The sequence below is a fragment of the Nelumbo lutea genome, chromosome 2 (genome assembly GCF_056320005.1).
Source record: "Nelumbo lutea isolate HS-2025 chromosome 2, American lotus-T2T, whole genome shotgun sequence".
Lineage (NCBI taxonomy): Eukaryota > Viridiplantae > Streptophyta > Magnoliopsida > Proteales > Nelumbonaceae > Nelumbo > Nelumbo lutea.
In genome coordinates this window covers 23,915,167-23,938,893 of record NC_142685.1, presented here as the reverse complement: position 1 = coordinate 23,938,893, position 23,727 = coordinate 23,915,167, and the positions used below count along the sequence as shown (strand labels likewise).

Below are 23,727 nucleotides of genomic sequence, written 5' to 3'. Positions count from 1 at the left end.
GAAAGGAAAACTAAATTTCTGAGTATTATCTATCTGTACAACAATTTTGGAAGGTCTGTCCGCATGAATGCATGATACAAAGTGGGGAGAGGAGAAAGCGATATTAAATTACTAATCACGTAACTACAATCCACAAAGTTACATTATGCTGTTCTAATTTCTGCCAAGGAATTTGCCCTTTCTTTTCAACTCGTATTATTATAGCTAGAACCTCACAAAGTGGCACGCTAAGTAGACAAACTTCTGAAGTTTGAGAACGAGGTAATCTTTTTGAAAATCCCAATCAAAATCAATACCTTCACAGCAATAAAAAAATTATTTCTATCTCAATCTGGATCGGATTAGGCAAGTATCTTCTCAGTTCTCACCAATCGAACAACCTTTCATTTCCCGGGAATGCAATGACCAGTAATCAATGAGAACAGTCGAGACTCGGAGTATTCAAATTTGTAACTGGCAACAACCTCAAGAGTCCTGGCGTTTATGCGAAGTTGCATCAGATTTCCCAAGAATGATGAAGGAAACCCACTGTAGCTCTTACTTGATTCTCATGCACTTGAAGAGGACCTCTGCAAATCTCTTGTACATGTGACGCTTTAAGTACATCTTCTCTACTTTTTTCCTTCCTCTGATTCCCATCTGTACCCTCTCTGATGGATTCTTAAGCATATAATGGAGATTTTGGGCAAGAGCTTGAGTTCCTGAACGCCCAAGAGGATGAAGAAGACCTGTTACATTGTGATTAACAATTTCCCGTGTGCCTCCAGCATCTGTTCCAAGCACCTGCACCGCAGAAAAATTTGTTGTCAAAGCCTACTTGTTTGTATTTGGTGACTTCACTGCATATTATTATAGAATGTCCTTTTAGATTAGAGGACATGGCTGTTGGATTCATACAAGGATTAAATAATGGGCATGCCCTAGCAGAGTCACCAAAAAGCAAGATTCACCAATAGTGTATGTTTTCAGAACAATTCTCTAGTGAAAATTTTCTCACACTAATGTTAGAGAATACCTCAGAGTGGAATGGCATTTGTATATGTGATCTGAGGAAAAAATTTATATTATTGTTTATCTAACAGACCAATTACGTTGGTGAATTGACTATGACAAACTTTTACCTCACTAGCAAAATGCAAAATACCTGTGCTAATAGACAGAGTAAAGATGAAATAGAAGTAAGATGAACAGTTAAGCAGGTTGACTATGACAAACTTTTACCTCACTAGCAAAATGCAAAATAAATAAAGTGTAATCAATCCGGTGTAATTGATTCCAAATACAAAAAAGACGTATGCTTGGGTTACATGGTTCTTCAAAAAATTCTTGTTGACTTAAGAAGTGTTGTTTTTTCTAGTATATGTATATGCTGATGATATTTGCATTGCCATATTCCAAGGTATCTATTTCTTGGTATTAACTTCTCTAAATTTGTTTCTATTTTTCATAGACTAGTATGAACTTTTTTTGCTCTACAATAAAGTCCTCCAAAAAGTCTCAAGCAACATTGACCTTCTTGGAGAGCAAGACAAGCGAAATGTTATATCATACTCAAGACTCCAACTATGATACCAAAAAGGCATGATACTGGAAAACTGATCACTAAAAAACCGGTATCATAAGTATTCGTCAAAACTCATGGGGGGTTCTCAGTCGAAGCTATTCCAGTATCCTACTCTTCTGGCATCATAGGAATTGCCAATATTTAGATGTAATGCACTTGTCAAGCAAATAAAGATATCATGGAAGAGATGCATATTTATGCCCTTAAGGCGATTTAAGACGAGGTGCATTGTGCAGAATCATCAATAATTGGGGTGCTAACTCATTACCCTAATTGATATTGTACTTTTATTTTTAATGAAAAGTTTTTGATTCACTTGAAAAAGAATCACCAATAAACTATTAATTAAATCATGTGAAGTTCAAGCATATTTGTGATACATTGGCTTCCAAAGCAATAAAATATGCACTACAAATGATTGCAATTAATAATTACCCAATGGTTGTTTACTGGGAATAGGCCATTTTCGAGAAGAAGATTCATGCCAATGAATACCATGGTGGTTGGTGGAAAACAAAAAATTTCCATCATACTTATGCTTGAATTTGTAATTTTAGTGAGACTACTGAACCACTAAAGCATGTCAGTTCAGAACAAAGCTACTTCTTCATGATAACAAAAAAGAGAGAGGTTTAGATGATTGTAATACCGGAAGACCAAAAGCCATAGCTTCAATTGTCACTCTCCCAAATGTTTCTCCAAGTCCCTGTGCACCAATCATTGTTAGATATTTTCAACACATAAATTAATCTAAATCAGGAGATATTGATGGATAATTAACAATAGGTAAGAAAAAATGATTAGAAGCTAATATTTTTGCTGACATAAACAACCTGGTTCTCCTTATTAACATACAGGCACACACAAACACATGGAACTACTAAAAGAAATAGATGTCAAAATAGGATCATATAAGAGTTATGCGCAATTCATCTTGCCTTGAGAAAACAAAAGTGCATACATTTACAAAGGGGGCTTCATAAACCATGTCAATTAACATAATTTCTTTCTTCAGCAATAAAAAGCATAGATTGGCTGTAAAAATTAAACTGGAACAGTTAATTGATGGAACCAAAATTTATTGAAATCCTAAAATGCTACTTCTATTTTGCAATAGCATTGCTGGATGACTCTGTCAGTTAAGATTATATGCTTGTATCCCTAGAAAACCAAAATGAAATAATTCTATTCTGTGGTTCAGAATGTGATATGAAATTTTAACTAATAAAAGAGAGCTCCACATGTGTTTATGAAGGGTGTGCATCCCTAATAATTACTTTTTTCATAATCTATCTCTCTAGAAATTGGTAAAGAAAAGAAGAGAAAAGAAGAAAATATAGAAAAGTAAAAGGTGGTCTTCCATTATGTACTAAGAAAAGGAATAAGGAAAGAAAGAAAAGGAAGAACACTGACAATATAAACAAAAGAGTAACAGGTTATGAATCCATTAATTTTAGATTATGGGTTATGTTACTACACAATGATGTATGACAACCGAAGAAAATTTTCCACTTTCTTTAGATTTAGGAGACTGACGACACACTCTGACAGAGGGCACTGTGAAAGATGAGAAAAATATTAAAGAAAGAAAAGAGGAACATCTTTTTTCATAATTTCTCTCTATAATCTTACAGCTTCATGACCTAACTCCCCCAAGCATCTTCTGGAACTAGTTTCTTTCTCTCTTATCAATATTATCACATGCATAAAATGCATATTTGAGATAGTGTCAGTACATGTACTTTTTTTTTGATAAATGAGTAAAATTTTATTAAACCAGCAAATAAGAGTTACATGCAACCCATGGAAAGGCATGAGATGCAACCTTTCCTTTAAAGCTACTTACAGAATTATAAGTACAAAAGAAATTACACAGAAGCCCAAAATAAAGTATCCCGGAGAACCCCTTGTTTTGCAAGTGAATCAGCCATTGAGTTTGCTGATCTGCCTACCCACTGAACTCTGATTGTCATATTCCATGTTAACCATTTAACCTTTCTGAGAAGATCTCTAAAACCCCAAATCACAGTGATCGGATCCTTCAGCCAACCCACAATTACCTGGGAATCCCCTTCAATAATCAGACGCTCTATGCCTAGCTGATTTGCAAGCTGGATTCCTTGTACAGCAGCAAGTAATTCGGCCCTTAAAGAGTCTCCCACACCCGCAGGACCTGAATACAAAGATATAATGCTACTATCTTTGTTTCTCAGCACTCCTCCTATGCCTGAAGGTCCTGGATTTCCTCGGCTACTTCCATTGAAGTTCAGCTTGATAAACTCCTCCCCTGGTGGGTGATGCATGTACTGTTTCAGACTAAAATAACCCTAAGGATCAAGCCTATAGCTTACATAGAATACGTAATAGAAACTTTTAGGTTGTGAAGGATAAGTTTACATGACCTAATTGCTTGTGTAATTGGTTTCAATGACTACTCTCCTTTTGGTAGTAATATGTGCATCACATATAATGCCAGTACATGAGATAAACATGTGGTGTCAGGCAACAATGTTGACAACCTGAGGAGCCAGGAATGTAGATTAGACAGAGAACATAGTGTATTTTTGACTTAGGAACCTCACTTGGACTTGGCCAATCAAAAGTTGAGTGAAGTATGACATGTTTTAGTAATAACTATGCTGAAAATTTTATGCCTTCCAGAGAAGTAAATTGAAAAAAAAAAAAAACTCTGGACATCTTGGAAAGAAGAAACGAAAGTTCATAGAGGGTCTGCAAGGATTTGTAGAACGGTCAAATCTAAAAGAAATTCCCCTGATGGTTTATGGAATTTGAATTGTATGTAAGGGCGAAAGAAAATAGTACCATTAGATCATGTTTCTCTTGTCATCTGAAGTCAAATCTTTTTGGTGATATGGCATCAGAATTAATGGATGATTTCCAATGTTGTTATGGTGGCCAGGCAATGGCCAAGGTTTTTCTGCTTAGGCAACAAAAAGTAAATAAACAATCCCTATAAGTAAAGCACATATGCCTCCCCCCACCACACACACACACACACACAACAGGTTTTAAGAGTGAACTTTTAGCTTAGCGTGCCCATTGACTTGAAATGGGTTACATATAAACCATCAATGTATTAGGGGGGCATAATTGCCTGCCTTATTAAAATGTTTATATCTGATGGTGCGCAATCCAGTCACTCCTAGCTGGCACTTGCGTGGCTCCTGAAAGGTACCTGAGATGGAGAAGATGAAGAATCCACGAGGGCTTGCCCGGCGGGAACACTCCGACGCTTAAGTTAGAATTCTGTGAAAGATGCAAAGAGAGGATGAAGGCTAAGAGTGCAGATAGCGCGAGTATCAGGAGTTACCTCTGTTCCTTGAGATTGGGTTTCTTATAACAGAATTCGGTTGCATCAGGCCCACTAGCCTCTGACAGGGCAGGTATAACCGCCACTGTCATCCTGTCGCAGCCGTTACAGGCAAGGCTGAGGTGGAACGCGCAGGGCCGTCATTGCAGGGTACGTGCCTATCAGGTGTAAGGCACCCTCTAAAGGTGGCAGGCACGACACTGTCTGACGAGGGACATGGCTGCTGTCCCCAGATTTGTCGGGTACGGTGGTCGGGTAGGAGATCTTCCTGTGATATGCCGAACTGCTCTTGGCTTCGGTACTCATGCTGCTTCGTCACGCGACTTGCCTAGCTGGACCGGTCTAGTTCTCGGCTCAGTCAAAAGGAACCCAGGTCGCGTTCGGTTTACGCGTGGATGTCACGTGATTCGGACTTTGCGGACGCCAAAAAATGCGCTAAACTAATTTCACCTTGAGGAACCCGTAGCCGTTTTTTTAGAGCCGTTGGATCATTTCCATCTTGATCGTTAATGCTCGGGTGCAACGGCTATAAATAGTGGGGGACCCTTGGTCATTTCTTCGCCACAAAGTCTTCAGCGTCAGTGTTGAGCTCGCGTTTGAGGTCCCCAGCTCGGGTCTTCTAGCTCGGTTATTCCCCTTAGTTCAGTTCGTGTTTCTTGCGGTGAGTCCCCGAGCTTCCTTTACTTTTCCGAATATTCTTTCCTTTCCGCGTTGTGATGTCGTCTAGTGTAGATAGCCTCATCGACGAGCCCAAGGTGGGTACCTCAGCTCAGGGTGGCTCTTCTGCCACCCAGCCGTCCGATATACGGGTGGCTTCGGGTCATCTGGCATCCACCTCCCACCGAGGTCGGGTGCCAGATCAGTTCGGCCCTTCCACCATGACTCTGGAGAGACTCCAGGACCTCATACAGAGGTTCAACCTTCTTGGGGAGTACTCTTACAGTCTCCCCATCGGCAACTTTCCATGGGAGCACGGTCCCGATGAGATCGTGGTCTTTAGGGAGCAACTGGTCGCCGAACTCCGACTTCCTCTTCACCCCTTGATTGTTGAGGTGCTGGTGCACTTTAAGATTACCTTGGACCAACTTCACCCGAATTCCATACGGAATGTGGTTGGGACCATTTCCCTTTGCTTCGATCGCTCCCTCCCCATTGACCTAGATATCCTTAGTACTATCTTGGCAATAAAGAAGAGCGCTTCGGGCACTCTCCCCGGGCACAGGCGGGCTTATTATCTGTCTCCCCGTCCGGGTTTTAAATTAATGCATAAGCTCCCGGGTAAAGTCCCGGCCTGGAAGCGGGACTACTTTGTAGTTCAGAGCAGCACGGGGTGGCCCTTCCCAACTGACTGGAGGGTGGCTGTTCAAGACCCCGGTGTTATCCTCGATGGGAAGACCAAGAAGTCACTTCAGTCGTGGGATCAGCTCGGGTTGAATTACAAGGACTTCACAGCCGAGGTGAAGCTCATCCAAGCCGGCTTGAGCCCGGGTAGGTTTTTCTTTACTCTGACTTTTTTGTCTGCATGCTTACTTCGGGGTTACTAACGCCGAGCTTCACTGCAGGTCCTATGGAGGCGGACAAGATAGACGATCAGAGGCTCTTTCGCCAGATGAAGAGAAAGAAGCGCGTAGCCAAGAAGGCGCGCATTGAGTCTCCGCAGGCCTCCACCGAGCCTCAGCCTTCACAGGCCCCGGTTTTGGAGCCCAATTTCCCTGGCGTTCAGCCCATCATCAATCTGGAGGGGGACATGGCGCCTCAGGGGCCTAAGACAGCGGCAAAGCCCACCACTGAGCCTGCTGAGACTGCTGCAAGGGGTGCTACAGAAGCCGCCTCTGAGGCACGCCCTGCAAGGCTACAGTCAGAGCCTGCCCTGTTGGTGCCGCTGCCAAGGCTTCTGAAGAGTCCGCCCATGCGATAGAGATGACGGTGTCTAGCTCGGAGAGTCAGGGGGGAAAAAGTGTCCTGAACCCTCGGTGTAGTCTCTAGAAGAGCAAGGAGGCTATGTACCCGGAGGAGGTCACAGAATGGGTTGATCTCACTCCTGGTCAGCTCGGTGCCTGGGTTGCTTCTCATACCATGGTGGCGAGTTCCCTGTGAAAGATTCTCTTTCTTTCTTTCTCTTCTCTTTTTTTTTTGACTGGTCTCCTTGTAGGTGAACTCAGCCGTGTGTGCCTTGACCTTTCAATCTGATCGGCATCTGAAATGGGCTTTGTAAGCTGAGAAGTCATCCCGCGCAGCCCATACCGAACTGAGGGCAGCTCGCGGTCAGATCCACCGCCTGTAGAACGATGCCTCAGCTCAGAAGAGCTTCATTGAGGTGTTGTTGGCGGAGAAGAGCGAGCTGGCCCGAGACAAGGACAGACTGAGGGCCGAAGTGAACGGGTTTAAGGTCGGCCAAGAAGCCTTGAGGCTTGAGGTTGACAGTCTCAAGGCAGACCGGGACGCCCTGAAGCTCGAGGTGCAGGGCCTCAAGGAAGCAAAAGGGAAGTTGGAGCACGAGGTGGAGTACCTCCGAGCCGACCTCAAAGAGAAGATTGAGATCTTCGAGGATGCCCTCAAGGAGACTAAGGTTCAAGCAGTTATCGACTACGTCCAGTCTTCAAGATTTGATGATGTGATGACCGAGGCCTACCGCAAGGGCTTCAAGCTCAGCCGGTGGTTGATTAGACATCTCTACCCCGGTCTTGATACAAGCGTCGTCACTACTTCACGGATCACTGATGACATAGTGCGTCAGTTAGCGGATGATCCGGACTCTGAGGACGAAGGCGTCGATGATGAAGCAGAGGCCACTGGTCCGGTTACTGCCCCTAAGGAGGTCCCTGGTGAAGGCAGCGAGCCTCCCAAGTAGCTCGGTCCTTGTACTTGCGAGCTTGATCTTTTTTCTTTTTGTAACAAACTTCTTGTAATGAAATATTTGTAATGAAAATACACTTTGCTACATGTTGTGCAATTTACTCTCTTTACTTGTTGAAGTGATTATTTTATCCTGAACCGTTAAGCTATTAAACTAAACACCCGAAGTGAGGGTTTCTCAACTATCGTTACCCCGAATCGTCTTCCGGTACTTAGTAGGGGTAACCTTATGTACTCCGAGCCAAGTAACATAGTAGGGTATATGCCCAACCTGTCTGCGCCCGGTTTGAGTTGACATCGGTTGTCCTTAATGGGTTCAACCTGTTGCATGTTGGGGCAGGCTATGCATCACAAGGTTCGTACCCGAGCTACCTGCGCCTTAGGCATTACAAGTACTTAGCCTGTGCCGATGAGGCAACTAGGTTTTAGCCCTTAGGCTGGGGTGGCGGCTTATAGTCCGCTCTCCTGGAGTTCACCCGTGCCGAAGAAGCGACAGGGTCTTATAGCGCCGAGATCATGTTAGCTCGGCATTTTTGGCCCTTAGGCTCTGAGAGTGACTCGTAGTCCACTCAGTTGTTACAGGTAATACTGTCTTAAGTTGACAATATTCCATGCCTGAGGTACCTGTCTCCCTTCGAGGGTTTCAAGCTCATATGTTCCTTCCCCGAGCACTCGTTTCACTCGGTAAGGTCCTTCCTAGTTGGATCCGAGCTTGCTAGCGCCGGGCTCAGGTACCATAACTTTACGAAGGACCAGGTCACCGATGCGGAGGTTCTGCTTCTTGACCTTGGCGTTATAGTACCGAGCTACTCTTTGCTGGTAAGCTGCAGTCCTGATGTACGCGAGGTCCCTTACTTCGTCGAGTAGATCAAGGTTGGTACGCAGCTCATCCTCATTCGTCTTATCATTGATGCTTCCAGTCGCAATGTAGGTACTTTGATTTCTGCCGGGATAACTGCTTCGGTGCCGTAGGTGAGGTTGAAGGGAGTCTCTCCTGTGGCGGTTTTCTTCGTCGTTCGATAAGCCCATAGAACACTGGGTAGCTCTTCTGCCCACAACCCTTTAGCTTGGTCCAAGCGTGCTTTCAGTCCACGGAGGATGGCTCTGTTGTGACTTCTGCCTGACCGTTTGCTTGAGGGTGTGCGACTAAAGTGAAATTCTGTTGGATTCCCATGTCTTGGCACCAGTTCTGGAATTTGACGTCCTCGAACTGTTTGCCGTTGTTAGAAATTAGTAACCGAGGTAACCCAAAGCGGTACACAATGTTCTTCCAAAAGAAGTTTTGGACGTTCCGGGCTGTAATCGTTACAAGAGGTTCAACTTCTACCCACTTGGTGAAGTAATCCACTGCTACTACTAAGAATTTCCTCTGGCCTGTTGCTGGCGGGAATGGTCCAAGTATGTCGATGCCCCATTGTGCAAAAGGCCACGGGCAGGTGAGATACTTGAGGTCGATAGCAGGTTGGTGGTGGATATTGGCATGCTTTTGGCATTTGTCACATTTTTTGACGAGCTCGATGGCATCTGCCTTCATTGTTGGCCAATAATACCCCTGTCGTAGTGCTTTTTGGGCAAGAGCTCTGCCCCCTAAGTGTCCGCCGCACAGACCCTCATGAGTGTCGCGGAGTACGAGCTCGACTTCGATAGGTCGCAAGCATCGCAGGTAGGGGAGCGTGTACGATCTCCGGTACAGCCGTTCGTCTATTATGACGTATTTGGCTGCCTGGCGCTCTACCCTCTGGCCGCATTGCGATCTGCGGGGAGGGTCCCGTGTAGCAAGAAACTCGCGAGCGGGTCAATCCAGCTTGGCTCTGCTTGAACGACGGGAGCGACCTCCTTTGCCCCCTCAAGAATGCTAGGCCGAGGTAGGTCCTCTATGTACACTGTTCTCATAGTGATATCGCTGGTGCTGGCTAACCGGGACAGGGCATCGACCTCAGCGTTCTCCGACCTTGGGATTTGCCTGATGAAGTGTGATTGGAAGTTGAGCAGGGCCTCTCTTACTTTGGCTAAGTAAGCAACCATGGTTGGTTCGCGAGCTTCGTAATCTCTTGTGACTTGGTTGAGTACGAGCTGGGAGTCGCTGCAGATGACGATGTGCTTGGCTTTTACTTCCCTGGCTAAAGCTAGTCCAGCTATCAACACTTCGTATTCCGCTTCATTGTTGGATGCCGCGAACTCAAAGCGTAGTGCGTACTCCAACTTCGTGCCGCTTGGGCCGTGCAGGACTATTCCGGCTCTGCTGCCCTGTTGGTTTTAGGAGCCATCTACGTGAAGGATCCAGCGCTCCTCATCCCAGTTCACGCTTGGCCTAACTAGGAGAGGTGCCACACTAGTAGATACTTCACGGGGCCCGGACTCAACTGGCCTAAGAGCTTCGGGCTCGCTTGAACTAGGGGCCTCGTGCTCAACCGGCCTGGGGACTTCGGAGCTGAAAGTTCACTCGGCAATGAAATCTGCTAAGGCTTGGGCCTTAATAGCAGTTCGCGGCTTATATTGAAGGTCGTACTCGCTGAGCTCAACGACCCATTTCGTCAGTCGACCAAAGACCTCGAGCTTAAGTAAGACTTGCCTTAGAGGTTTGTCGGTGAGGACGATAACAATATGAGCCTGGAAGTACAGACGGAGCTTCCGAGCTGCGATGACCATTGCATAGGCTAGCTTCTCTATCTCTGGATATCTCGTCTCTGCTCCCTGCAATACTTTACTAACATAATAGATGGGTCGTTGGACCCGATCTACTTCCTTTATTAGTACCGCCCTGACCACTTCGTCACTTGCCGAGAGGTACAACTCTAGAATATTGCCCTCTTCGGGTCGGGTTAAGATTGGCACACTGGCAGTCTTGGGTCCATTCGAACCCTTTGCTTTTAATTGCTTTGAAGAAAGGCAGACAGCGGTCTGCCGACTTGGACATAAAGCGGCTCAGGACGGCTATGTGGCCATTCAACCTCTGAACCTCCTTCAACTTCCGGGGTGGTTTCATATCTAAGATGGCCTTAATCTTATCCGGGTTGGCCTCAATGCCGCGCCGGTTAACGATGTATCCTAGGAATTTGCCTGAGGTAACACCGAAGACACACTTGTTTGGATTCAATTTCATGTTAAATCGTCTTAGAATTTGGAAGACAGAATGTAAGTCTTGTATTAATTCGTGTGAGAATTGAGTTTTGACGACCATGTCGTCTACATAACACTATTTTTCTACCAGTTAATGGCTCAAACAATTTATTTACAAGCCTTTGAAAGGTTGCCCCATCGTTTTTCAACCCGAAGGGCATAACCTTGTAACAATATAGACCGAACTTTGTGATGAAGGCAGTCTTTTCTTCGTCGGTCGGGTCCATCCTGATCTGGTTATAGCCCGAATAGGCGTCTAAGAAACTCAACAACTCATTACCTGAGGTCGCGTCCACCAGGCAGTCGATTCTGGGGAGTGGGAAGCAGTCTTTTGGGTATGTTCGGTTTAGGTCGGTGTAGTCGACGCACATGCGCCACTTGCCGTTAGCCTTCTTTACCAACACGGGGTTGGCTACCCAGCTCGGGTAATGGACTTCTCTAATGAAGTCGGCTGCGAGGAGCTTCGCGACCTTGTTGTCGACTGCTTTCCATCGCTCCGGGGCTAGGTTGCGTTTCTTCTGTCTAACGAGCCTAACTACAAGATCAATATTAAGCTTGTGAGTTATAAGATTAGGGTTTATACCGAGCATCTCTGCCGTGGACCATGCAAAAAGATCTAAGTTTTGAAGTAAGAAACTTACCAATTCGAATCGTAGGGGTTCTTGAACGGAAGCACCGATCTGAAGTGTCCGAGTTGGGTTTGCTGTTTAAGTCGGAACGACTGTTTCTTCCGTGGGTGTAGCTCGTTCCTCGCCTTGCTCCGTAGGCCGCTCCAGTTCGAGGTCGTCGGCCACCTTGGTCTTCTCCTTTAGGGCGACGACATAGCACTTGCGGGACTCGAGCTGGTCGCCCCGCGCTACCCCCACACCGAAGTCTGTAGGGAACTTCATTGCCAAATGATAAGTGGAGACCACCGCTCGTAGGACATGGGTGATCGGCTGGCCTATTATGGCATTGTATGGGGAGGGGGTCATGACCACCAGGAAGTCATGGTTGAGTCTGACTACGCAAGGCCATGTGCCGACTTCCACAGGTACTGTTACTTTCCCAAGGGGCCTGGCTTCTTCTCTACTGAAACCCACCAAGGGAGTGTTCGTGGGCCGCAAGTCACTTCCCTGCAACTGAAGCTGGTTGAACGCGGCTTTGAAGAGGATATCTGCCGAGCTACCTGAGTCAACGAGGACGCGTCTGACCTCGAAATCATTGATCCTTAGTTTTATGACAAGTGCGTCGTCGTGGGGGTAGTGGACCACTCGCGTATCGTCCTCCGTGAAGAAGATTGGTTCTTCTGTCTTCGACCGTTTCGGAGGATTTTGTTCTTACCTAGCAACTTCGCGAACTGACGTCCGAGCTGCTGCTGAGGTACAACCTGCAACGATCGAGCCTCCCACTATCATGTGGATGGTGCCCCGAACCGGCCTCTCTTCTAGAGGCTGCCTCTGTGACTGTTCGACCGGCCTGATGCTGGACTCGGGAGCATCCTTACCGTGCTCCCCTTGTCGACCTGCCTTATTATTATTATTATTATTATTCTGTACAAAGTTCTTTAAATATCCGCGACGGATGAGCTCCTCTATCTCGTCGCGTAGGTTCTTACAGTTCTCGGTACTATGACCATGGTCTCTATGAAAACTACAATACAAATTCTTATTTCTTTCATTGGGATTCCCCCTCAAGCGGGGCGGCCACTTCACGTATGGGGCGTCCTTGATGGCCATCGGGATTTCGGCCTGCTCCGCATTCAGTGGGGTGTAATCGGTTCGGTCCGCTATAGGAGCTCGGAATGGCTGACCCGGCTTTGCCCCCCGAGCTATGTCCTTCTTCTTTCGGCTGTCTCCTTGGCTGGAAGGTTCTCCTTCTCTTTTTCTTTTCTCAGGCGCGCTCTCGCCCTTCTGGTTGATATCTTCTTCCGTGGCTATGAACCTGTCCGCAAGCTTGAGGAATTCAGTTATGGTCCCCGGCTGATTGACTACCATGCGCCACTTGAATTCTTTGTGCGTCACGCCCTTCTTGGCTGTTGCAAGGCGCACTGCGGGGTCCAGGCGCAGTATCTGCATGCATGCATCGTTGAACCGCTTGATATAGCCCCGGATGGACTCTCCCTCTCTCTGGACTATGTTGAGAAGGCTTTCCTCAGTTCGTGGGCACCGCTTGCTGGTGACGAAGTGGGACGTGAAGGCTTGCGCGAACTGTGCCCAACTTCTTATCGATCCGGACGCCAGGTTTCAGTACCATGTGCGGGCCACTCCTCTGAAAGTGGTGGAGAAGGCCACGCACATGCAAGACTCACTGGCCGTCATACTTGTCGAGAGGGGGGAGCTTGAAGTCCTTAGGCATTGGAACAACCAGGAGCTCGGGAGACAGGGGGGAAGGAGCAGAAAGAAGGGGAGCTTTAACTTCACCCGAGCTTACCTCTTCCCTGCCTCCGAGCTTGGGCAGGTTGTGGGTGGTAGATCGACGAGCTTGACGGCGGCGTCTTTTCTTCTTGGCGGGCTCCGCATTGGTGCTGCTCACCTCCGTGGTTTGTGTAGGAAGCAGTTTCGGCCGCTGGTGATGGCTGCGGACAGAGGGATCCTGCTTGGAGTCTACAGCCAGGATCTCAAACTGGTTCTCCAGAAGCGGGGTTTCGAACTTTGATTGCCGAGGTGATGTAGACCTGGCAAGCTGGGGTCCTCCCGGCCTGACCGCCCGTGGCGAGACCGGAGTGGCCGGTCTTTCTTGTCTTCCGCGGGAGGAGGCTTGGCTCTTACGGGGGTTTTGGGAAGCTTCTCCTTGGCGAGAAGGGCGTGCATCCTGGCGGCGAGACCTAGCTCGCTGTGAGGCTGGGCGTCGAGGAGGGAGCTGAGGTTGAAGCTGAGGCTGAGGCAACTGAGGGAATTGCTACTGATAGTGGTACTGGGAGACGTGGTGCAGTACTTGCTGCTGGTAAAGCTAGTGTTGCTGGAGCTGCTGCACTTGGTCTTGCATGGCCCGCATGCACTGCATCAAATCGTTGAGCTGGTTCTGGCTGGTCGCCAGAGGGACGATAGTCGGTTCAGCAAAGGTCGTTTCAATAGAGGGGGGAAGGGGAACACCCACAGGCATCGCTGCTCGCGGCACGTTTAGGCTAGGGACTCCGTCCACTGAGAGGGGAATGGTGAATTGCCCAATGCAGATTGTGGGAACTTGGGGTTGTTCCCTGGTGTTATCCATCTCCATGCTACGTCTGACATTGCTTGAAGAAGCCATGAACACTGAGTTTTCAAAGAAGAAAGAACTGTGAAGGTTTAGAGGAAGGCTTTTAGAAGCGCTTCCCACAGACGGCGCCGAATGATGGTGCACAATCCGGTCACTCCTAGCTGGCACTTGCGTGGCTCCTGAAAGGTACCTGAGATGGAGAAGATGAAGAATCCCCAGGGGCTTACCCGGCGGGAACACTCCGACGCTTAAGTTAGAATTCTGTGAAAGATGCAAAGAGAGGATGAAGGCTAAGAGTGCAGATAGCGCGAGTATCAGGAGTTACCTTTGCTCCTTGAGATTGGGTTTCTTATAACAGAATTCGGTTGCATCAGGCCCACTAGCCTCTGACAGGGCAGGTATAACCGCCACTGTCATCCTGCTATAGCCGTTACAAGCAGGGCTGAGGTGGCACGCGCGGGGCCGTCATTGCAGGGTACGTGCCTGTCAGGTGTAAGGCACCCTTTAAAGGTGGCAGGCACGGCACTGTCTGACGAGTGACATGGTTGCTGTCCCCAGATTTTTCGGGTACGGTGGTCGGGCTGGAGATCTTCCTGCGATATGCTGAACTGCTCTTTCGTGAGTTACCCTGTGCCGAGCTATCCCGCAAGTGGCGAGCTGCCCGTGGCAAGCTACACGAGCTGTCCAGCCCGAGGTGTCTTTACCTCGGGGTATCTAGATGCGGATCGGGGTGTTCCTATTTGGGAGTGGCCCAAAATCCATTGGGAGGAGCTCGGACATTAGGAAAGGTCAGGGGGCCCCGAGCTCGGAGGTAGCTCGGAGTGCCTTAGCCTCGGGGAGGAGGTGCAGGTCAGGCGGCTCTCGGCGAGTAGTTTATCCCGCCGTGTTGCCAGGCTGAACTCGGTGGGCCCTTCCCTCTGAGTTGCAGTTGCGCTCGTTGTGCTGTCATGCTGAGTCATCGCTTGAGCAAGGTCACACCCACGTGTACCTGTGCTACGAGGTCGGGCCAAATCACCCTCCATCAATATCTATGTTGCCTGCCTACTTGTTTCCTTAAGCAGTAGGCCTCCAAAATGCCTAATTGATTTATGATTGCCCAGTTGATGTTTTAGTTACACTGTCAAATAACTCTAATCATTATCCTATCAAATGGGGGATCATTGTCTATTTCCTATGAAGTATAGTCACATTTTTAACATCCACTTCCATTTTTTAGGTTTCCCATTATTGCAGGAAGATGAACACCTAGACAATTTTCTCCTTGATTAATTTTGTGTCCTTAATAAAGCCAAGATGACCAAAATAGACAAATTTCTCCCTGTATAAGGATTTATTTGATGCCACTCTGGTGTCCATGCTAACCTTTGACAATAGATGGAGATAACCTAGATGTCAATAATGACACTGAAGGCCTCCCACCATAATGACATACCAAATGGTATGTCCATGTAAGCCTTCAACAACATTTATACAATTACACACGGAGACTATCCCATCTTGCTATCAGAAGTTAACCAGCTACAAGTTCCTTGAATTTCTATAACCCACATTGGACTGACATCAGAGATTATCTAAGCAACCCCTTACAATCAAATACCATTCAACAGAAAATTCTAAAGCCAGGCCACTGAGTGAATCAGAAGTATAACAAGGTCCTGGTTTTCTACATAAAGAAAACATGGATTGGCCAATTGGCACCTATGATACCTGAGTTTCTAAGAATGCCCTAAAAACAACATGCATTTTGGCTTGTTTTTGAGTGAATATCTTCCTCCTTTGTTAGTAATAAAATTGTAATTTATTAAAAAAAAACCATGATACCCATATACCTGCATATACTTGACACAACAGAAGATACTGCATGGACACTTCTACATATACTTCATAGCATTAACACTTCTAAAATATGAACGATGATATCCTTAACAATCAACTAAATTCTGTACATGTTAGTGCTTCAATTAAATTTGGCAAGACATAAGTTTTGAGGAATGACACTTAGCTTCAAAAACTAGATATAAAAGCATGATATAAGCATAGTATACGGGATGCCCGTATCCTTATGTCCTGGACTTCAGGAAATGGAGTCATATTATTGTCTCCTGTATCCATTTTTTTGTTGGTTTTCTTATATTTTTTTGATAAATAACATGGAATTTCATTATGATTTAAAAGGAAATATATATACAAGCAGAGGAAGGTATTCTTATCTTAATGTCATAGACGGTGAATTTACATTGAGTGAAAAGGAGATTAAAGGACAATCACCTGGGAATTTATAACATAAACATCTGCTGCTGCATAGAGTGAGGCAACATGTGTAGTTGCTGGAGTCCATAGCACAGACTTTAAAAGGTGAGGATGTTGAGACAAAAATTTGAGCATTCTTTTAACATAAGTCACTTTATTGCTCTTGGATCCAACAGAACCAATTAGAACTTTAAGAGTCTGTTCCTGTGCTTCTTCTTTGTCAGACAATACTTTCCTTATTTTGTGATCACTGCCAAGGATCCATGCATTTGTGTCATTACTGGAGTCAGGGACATTGAGAGTCCTTGAATGTTTCTTCTTATTTTCATTTGAAGAATTAGATTCATCAGAGGGGTATAATAATCCATTAATGTGGTTCGGATTCTGAAATAAAGTTCTGAAATGCTTCTTCCCAGTTAAGGTGGAACTATCATGGCCTACTTGAATCATATTTTTAATTCCAGAATCTTCAAGAGAAAAGTTTCCTTCAACCATCAAGTGTGCTGACTCAAGAAGCAAGATGTGACCCTTTCCAGGATTTATACTACTAAGAGACATCACAAGCATATCATACTCTGTTAGTCCCATTTCTTTTCTAACTGCATCTCGCAACAAACGTCTTCTCTCAAGCATTGTTTCAACACTAAATGATGGAGTATTTAGGGAACAAGGAAAACCTGCTACAAACGCCAGTTCATCATTAACAGAAAGTGGAACCAGAGCAGGCTGAGAATTAAGCTTAATGCCTTCTTCTTCACACCAGGTTAGCCATTGTTTAGATTGTAATTCTGAAAGAAAAACAAGCATTTTCACTCTGTTAAGCATCAGCTTTGATCGATCAAAATACTCCCGTCTGTTCTCCATGATCCACCAAACAATTTGACTTGATCCAGCTGCAAAATGTGCAAGATATTGTTCTGAAACAAAAAAAAGTATGGTTTTATCAAATGTTAAATTATAAACCGCAAGCCAATACTTCATGCAAGGGGTAGTTCATTGGCTGAAAACATTGGACTTATTTATTGACTTCTCAGTTGATGATTTGTCTAGGAATTGGAAGGAAATTGCAGATTCAGCCCCAGACAAGAGGGTTTCAAATTCTGTTTGGACCTCTCCTCCTATTGCCTTTACCAAACTGAACTTTGATGGCAGCAGCATGGGCAATCCTGGGCCCTCCGGAATAGGGGGAGTCTTGAGGGACGAAAGACGGATTGTTATGGCTATGTTTTTCAGCCCAATTGGAATAGGGGACTCATTGAAGGCTGAGATTTTAGCAGCTCTGGAAGGAATCAAAAGAGCAAGAGAATTAAACATTCGGTGCTTGATCATTGAAAGGGACTCGGAGGTGGTAATTAGGTGGTTGAAGGAAGACAACAATGGTTTGTGGAGCTACAGAAATGAAAAGAAAAAATTTACATGGCTGAGTAGGGATATTGAGGTGAAGTACAGTTGGGTGAAGAGAAGTGCTAATTCCATGGCTGATGCGTTAGCCAAGCAAGGGGTGCTTAAGGATTCTTTGTTTTGGGCCACTTTTTAGCTTTCCTTCTTGTTCTCTGTTGTGGGGGAGTTAAGATATTTTACCTCCCCTCTCTTGTACTCAAAGTTTCACAATTTTTATAATCTAATAAAGCATTCTGTTATTGATAAAAAAAAAAAAATTAGCAGCTCTGGAAGGGATTCAAAGGGCTAAGGATTTGAACATAAACAAACTGATCTTAGAAGGAGACTCTGAAACTGTAGTGAATTGGTTAAAAGCAGAAAATTCAAGACCATGGAGCTACAGCAATGAAAAGAGGAAATACAACTGGTTGACAAAAGATATGGAAGTTCGATGCACTTGGATAAAGAGAAGTACAAACTCCTTTGCAGATGGGTTAGCTAGAGAAGGGGTGAATAGGAGTTCTGTTTTTTGGGCTCAACTGTAACTTTTTCTGTATTTTTGGCTTTAGTGGCATTTGTAAGGAGTTAAGTTACTTTAGCTCCAGTTCAATGTTTTTTATCACTTAATCAATTAATGAAATCTCTGCTATTGATAAAAAAAAACCCGCAAGGCAATATTTCAAGAAGAAAAACCATTTTCATATTAGTAATGACTAATGGAAATTTTCTCCTTCCAGGTAGATCAAAGAGAAAAAACTTTGGCTGTTGGGGGCCAACAGCCTCTGCTGTTGAGAACATTATTTGAAATTAGAGTGGGGTAAAGTAGTAATTGCTCCCTATTTCTTTTTAACTATAAACATAGACATGGGCGTGAATTGGTGAATGTGTCCAGCCTAAAAACGCTCTCAACGGCATAGGCTTTAGCCCCCAACAGCCAAAGTTAACTCGATCAAAGAATATAAAACCTTAGACATCCACTCTTACAATATCTAAGTAACTTTTAAATCATTGATAATTTTTTGGTAAGATAGAATATAAAGATCTAACCATGGGTACCAGCACGAAATTTATTAGAATATGTCTTGACATGTTCTCTAATGCTTCAATATCTTTTATATTATTTCAACAAGCTTCATTTTGTTAATTATGTTGATGTAAGGTTTTCAATTTACATCAAAATAGCTATCATCCAAATATTTTTTTAATAATGATCTTTTTAAACCCATTCTGAAATAAATATTAAAATATATTTTAATAAATTAATATTAAAATGTTGTAAAACTTTTACAATAAATATACACAAAAATTTCAATATTTCTGACATATTTTTTGTTTTTAAGTGATCAACAATTTCATCAAAATCAACATTTTTTTATCAGTAACTCATAAAAGGATTTTATTAATTTTAAAAGAAAGCATAAAAACAAAGCATTGTGGAAAATACATAAGACACCAAATGTCTAAACCCCCGAACATATTACAGCTAAGCCCAAAACATACTGCCTCTGAACCCCTTGCTTAGCTAGACCATCTGCCAGACCATTGGCAGATCTTCTAATCCAATTAACCTGAATAAACATGCCCCTAGAAAGCCATTTGAAACGCCTAAGGGCATTCCTTAGATGCCAAGAGACCCCCTCTCCCATCTTTAGCCATTCTACTACTGTTTTGGAGTTTCCTTCAATAATTAATCTTTCATCAAAACCAACATTTTAAACTTGATACTGTCAAGTAATATGCAAGTTACTTTTTGCGAAGGATAGTAGACTGAAAATCTGTATTGGAACGGAGTAGAACCAAATTAGGACATGGGTTAGCAATTCAGCCACAATAGATACACAGGCATAAATCATTGATGAGTAATTTGGCATAAGACTAGAAGGAATATTTGCATTGATAATGATTATGTTAAGATACAAGGTTCCATGTTGTGCAGAAGAACCCCCAAAAGCTTACATCCTTCCATGAAAACTAGCTGTTGGATGAATGAAAATGCAAGATGGGTATTGGAAAAATAACACGACAGACTTATCATCCCAGGAATAGGCGTATCTTGAATAAGATGCTTTTGTCATGAAGATACCAGAGACCAACTGAAGGGATAATACAGATAAATTTTTGTTTATTTTTTGGTATCTTATTGACGTGCATATAGTTAGTTATATTAGTTTATAAAGAAAAGTTTTTTATACCATATGTGGATAATCCAGACCATAAATTGGTAGGACCATCTGGATTGGCAATGCCTGCACTAATCCTAATGCAATTTGGTTATCCTGAAGATGTGGTTGGAGGTAAAAAGTTTCTGCTATTGGAATGACAAGTAAAGACTTTGTTCCTCTGCTGTTGTTTATATGAATGAAATGTTATGGAGGGATTCTCACTCACCAATCCATGATGCACAAACGGTAGATCCTGCAATGACAAGATCCGCTTTCATGGCCGTTTTGTAGCTGAGCTCCATCTTGTCTTCAAGCACTTTGATTCTTCTTCTAGCAAGCTCTGCCATTAACCCACCTTTCCTGCTAAGAACCACCGCAGAAACTGTTGCTCCGCAGCTCAAGAGTTCAGTTGCCAACTCCATCATTGAAACGGGGGCTTCCGTCATTGAAAGCTCGTGGAATATCAGCACAAAATTTCTAGACCAAACAAGACGCGCGAATTCTCCCTTCCTATCACACGTACCTGATCGCTTCTCGGGGCTCCATCCCAGAATTCTCTCCTCTGTTGAACCAAAAGGACCAACAAGCAATCCATATGAGGTGTTCCTTTTAGGAATCTCCTCTTCTTGCTCTTCCAATCCACTACTTTGATCTTCTACCACAGCCTTCTGTTTCTCACGTGTATTACCATGCAAGCTGCGTGCCATACCTGTTCTCTTACTCTTCCTTTTCGAGGACGCTCCCCGAGAAGATGAAATTCGCTTCCCCTTTTTCGCCAAAGTCACACTTGTTCTCTTCAATATGGACAGCTTTTTACCTTCCGCCTGATTCTCACTTGAACCAGTATTAACCATAAAAGAATCCTGACTTGTTGATCGCTGATTCACTTCTGGTTCCGAAATTCCAAAACCAGGTCTACTTCTATAACCAATGAGCTCGTCCTTATTATCACCATGACCATGAGCCCATTTGGACTGAACATAAAACCCTAGATAGGCCCAGAGGGTAATCAGAATCAGCCAGAAGACCAAGCGGTTGCTCTTGATCCACAGAAAACGCCCTCCACTGATTCGAGCCTCTCTTCGTGGAGTCCGATTAGAATGCAATCTTCGGAATGAAGGAGAACCCCTTGGAGTTGATCTCCCTGACAATGTGGGTTTCAAGCCTCCACTTGGACGTAAGGATGACTGCCTAAGTACATTTCTATGTAAATCTTCTCTATGGTTGTTCTCCTCCATTAATTCCTCGCACCTTACTTCACTATAAATCGCTTAACCAGCATTCTTTGAAGCAGTTTTCTTCTCCAAACCAGCCGATTACTAATTTTTCCTATATGAACTCAAACACTGTATAACTTCTTTACAGCTCCTCGAATGTAAAACCTACACGAAACGAGAAATCACGCAATATTCTACTTTCTTTAATACAGAGAACTAAAGAAAAAAAACAAATAAAAAAACAAAGTTCACCAAAAAATACAAGGATCAATCCGAAGTACTACTTCTGACTGGCTCATTAGCAGATTTTTGAAGAGGAAGCTGCATTAAACAGAAACCGAACAATGTTTCATATTCTCGACTGCAAAACAGCTGAATATGAAGATCCCCCAAGAGAATTACCAATTTTCTTAAAGGATCGATCTCAGAAACAGTTCCCAGTTATCAAACTTGAAGCTTAAATCTACTCCAGAAAACAAACAGAAAAAGAAAAGAAGAACAAGAGCATCTGATCCACGAAGCTTAAACCGAAAAAATCTACCTCGATCTTCAACGAAATTGTAACTTAAAAGATGAGAAATCGAGATCTGAAGGGAGTTGCGGAGCAAAGTCCCGAAATCTGAGTAGAAAGAAGAAAAAAGAAAAACGATAAAGTTGGCTGACAGCTGAGAGAGCAGAAAGTTTTCAGTAGTTATTCTGGTACTTACAACTTTATAGGCAGAGAGATAAAGCTGTGTGTGAAGGGCAGGAGAAAGAGGTCCTTAACGTGCGCACTTGGAGATGCAGAGTGATTGATACAAACAACTCCATGGAGCACTAGCCTGAAGGCTGGAAGAGAAAGACAATAAATTTTCTTGTCTGAATTAATGAAAAAAAAAAAACCATAATAACTACATTTTCTCGCACGTGCAACTACCACGTATTATAAGGTTTTAGCTTTTTAGGCTTCCGGATCTGCTGCCCACGGGGTAGTGTATTGTGGGTAGGCGTAGGCAGAATTCCCGTGGGCAGGAGATCCGGAGGCTTTAGCCTTCGGTTAGGAGTTTCGATTAAATGACAAATGGTTTGCTGCAAGGTCAGATTGGCGCCCCACTGGCGTCCCACATCCATATCTCAGCATGTATTGGGATTTGGGAGTATTTTCGTATTAGGATGGGTTGTGGGGGCGCTGATGCGAAATCGTTTGGAGCCCTGGTGACTGCTGAAAAAGCTAAAACTGAGTTCACATCTGCGTCCCATGATGTCTCACACGATACTATCAGGCCCGATGATGTCATCATCGTAGGTGTTCCCAATTCAAGGCAAGGATGCGCTGTAGACGTTGTGGGGCACCCCTCGTGGGGCGCAGGCCTGAACTCTCGAAACTTGAGTTAAAGTGTAAGATAGATTGAAAGGCCAAGGCCCAAGGGAGAAACTCAAAAAATAAAGAGACAAAACACTATGCCTTTAATTGACCAGGTTTATTGAGGCTTCTCTAGGTTCCAAGCCATCCTAGGCTTGGAGGAGTTTGTTAGATGGCAGAGATATATTGACTAAGGGTTAATCCGGCGGATTCGCAATGGAAAAAATATTGATATTTGGAATGATGCATGGATCCCAAATTTTTTGGAAGGTAGAGCGTCTGAGCTGCTGATTGCACTGTTAATAGAGCATCTGACTTGATTCTCCTAAACCCGCAAAGGTGGAATATCACAATCCTTCACTGTCTCTTCTCTCCGGAGGAAGTTGTTGCTATAAAGAAGATTCCTATTGACTTGCATGAATCGGAGGACAGATTGATATGGAAATTTTCTAAGGATGGGGAATATTTTGTCAAAAGTGGTTATCCTCAGATGCCGCCTGTAGCCTGGAAGAAGGTTTGGAATTCTAAATCCCCCCCCAAAAAATTATTTTTTTTGTGGCGAGCTATCTCCAATGCTCTTGCAGTTCACCAGCTATTGGCCAAGAAAGGGATGAGGATTTCTACTCTATGCCCCCGTTGTGGAGAGGAGAAAGAATCGGTTGCCCATGTACTACTTAAATATCATTTTGCGAAGGCTGTTTGGTTTGCTAGCAACCTTGCAATGCGTACAGAGGGGATAGATCACGACTCTTTCTCAGACTGGTTTGCTGAATTGCTGGCCTAGCAGCATGAAATGCCAAATAACCAAGATTGGTTACAGGCCTTTTCAGCTTTCTACTGGGAGATTTGGAAGGCTCGTAATGGGCTGATATTCAATGGTACAATCACCAACCCGAGTCAGGTAGCTATCAAGAGTTGGAGTTTCATTTCAGAGCTTAGATCGACCTCTGTTAGTCGACCAGTTCCTTCAGACCTAGTTCCAAATATTGAACAGCAAAGAGGATGGTCCCCCCCCCCCCCCCCCGGGGGGTGGATAAAGGTTAATGCAGATGTAAGCTTCTCAGCCAGCAGCTGTCGCTCTGGTATTGCTTGTATAATGGTAGAAGCCATGGCCTTACGTTTGGGCTGCATGGAGGCCAGTGTTTGGACCAATAAAGGTGATTTTTGAAGCAGATTCGCTGGAGGTGATAAATGACATCCGATTGTTTATTAACTCAGCTGCTTCAACCTGTTTCTCTCCACTAAATGCAATCTGGAGTGACATTAAAATCTTTGCAACATCTTTTGAATCTGTTAGTTTTCATCATATTCCAAGATTTTGTAATTCC

General features: G+C 44.3%; 1 protein-coding gene across 4 annotated transcripts; it reads right to left on the bottom strand.

The window, feature by feature from the left end:
* Window positions 1-86: 86 nt before the first annotated feature.
* LOC148869235 (uncharacterized) lies at window positions 87-22,057 on the bottom strand. Of its 4 annotated transcripts, XM_088970646.1 has the most exons (7): window positions 21,952-22,057; window positions 21,765-21,885; window positions 21,599-21,676; window positions 20,067-21,222; window positions 16,317-17,215; window positions 2,214-2,270; window positions 87-783 (listed from the first exon to the last, which is right to left on the bottom strand). In XM_088970646.1, exons 4-7 carry the CDS (start codon window positions 21,076-21,078, stop codon window positions 538-540), a joined length of 2,214 nt encoding a protein of 737 aa, XP_088826772.1. In that variant the 5' UTR covers window positions 21,079-21,222; window positions 21,599-21,676; window positions 21,765-21,885; window positions 21,952-22,057; the 3' UTR covers window positions 87-537. The 4 variants fall into 4 exon arrangements, with proteins under 4 accessions (XP_088826772.1, XP_088826774.1, XP_088826773.1 ...); XM_088970648.1 differs by lacking the exon at window positions 21,952-22,057 and having other exon boundaries at window positions 16,317-17,191; window positions 21,765-21,891; XM_088970647.1 differs by lacking the exons at window positions 21,599-21,676; window positions 21,952-22,057 and having other exon boundaries at window positions 21,765-21,891.
* Between the last annotated feature and the right edge of the window lie 1,670 nt (window positions 22,058-23,727).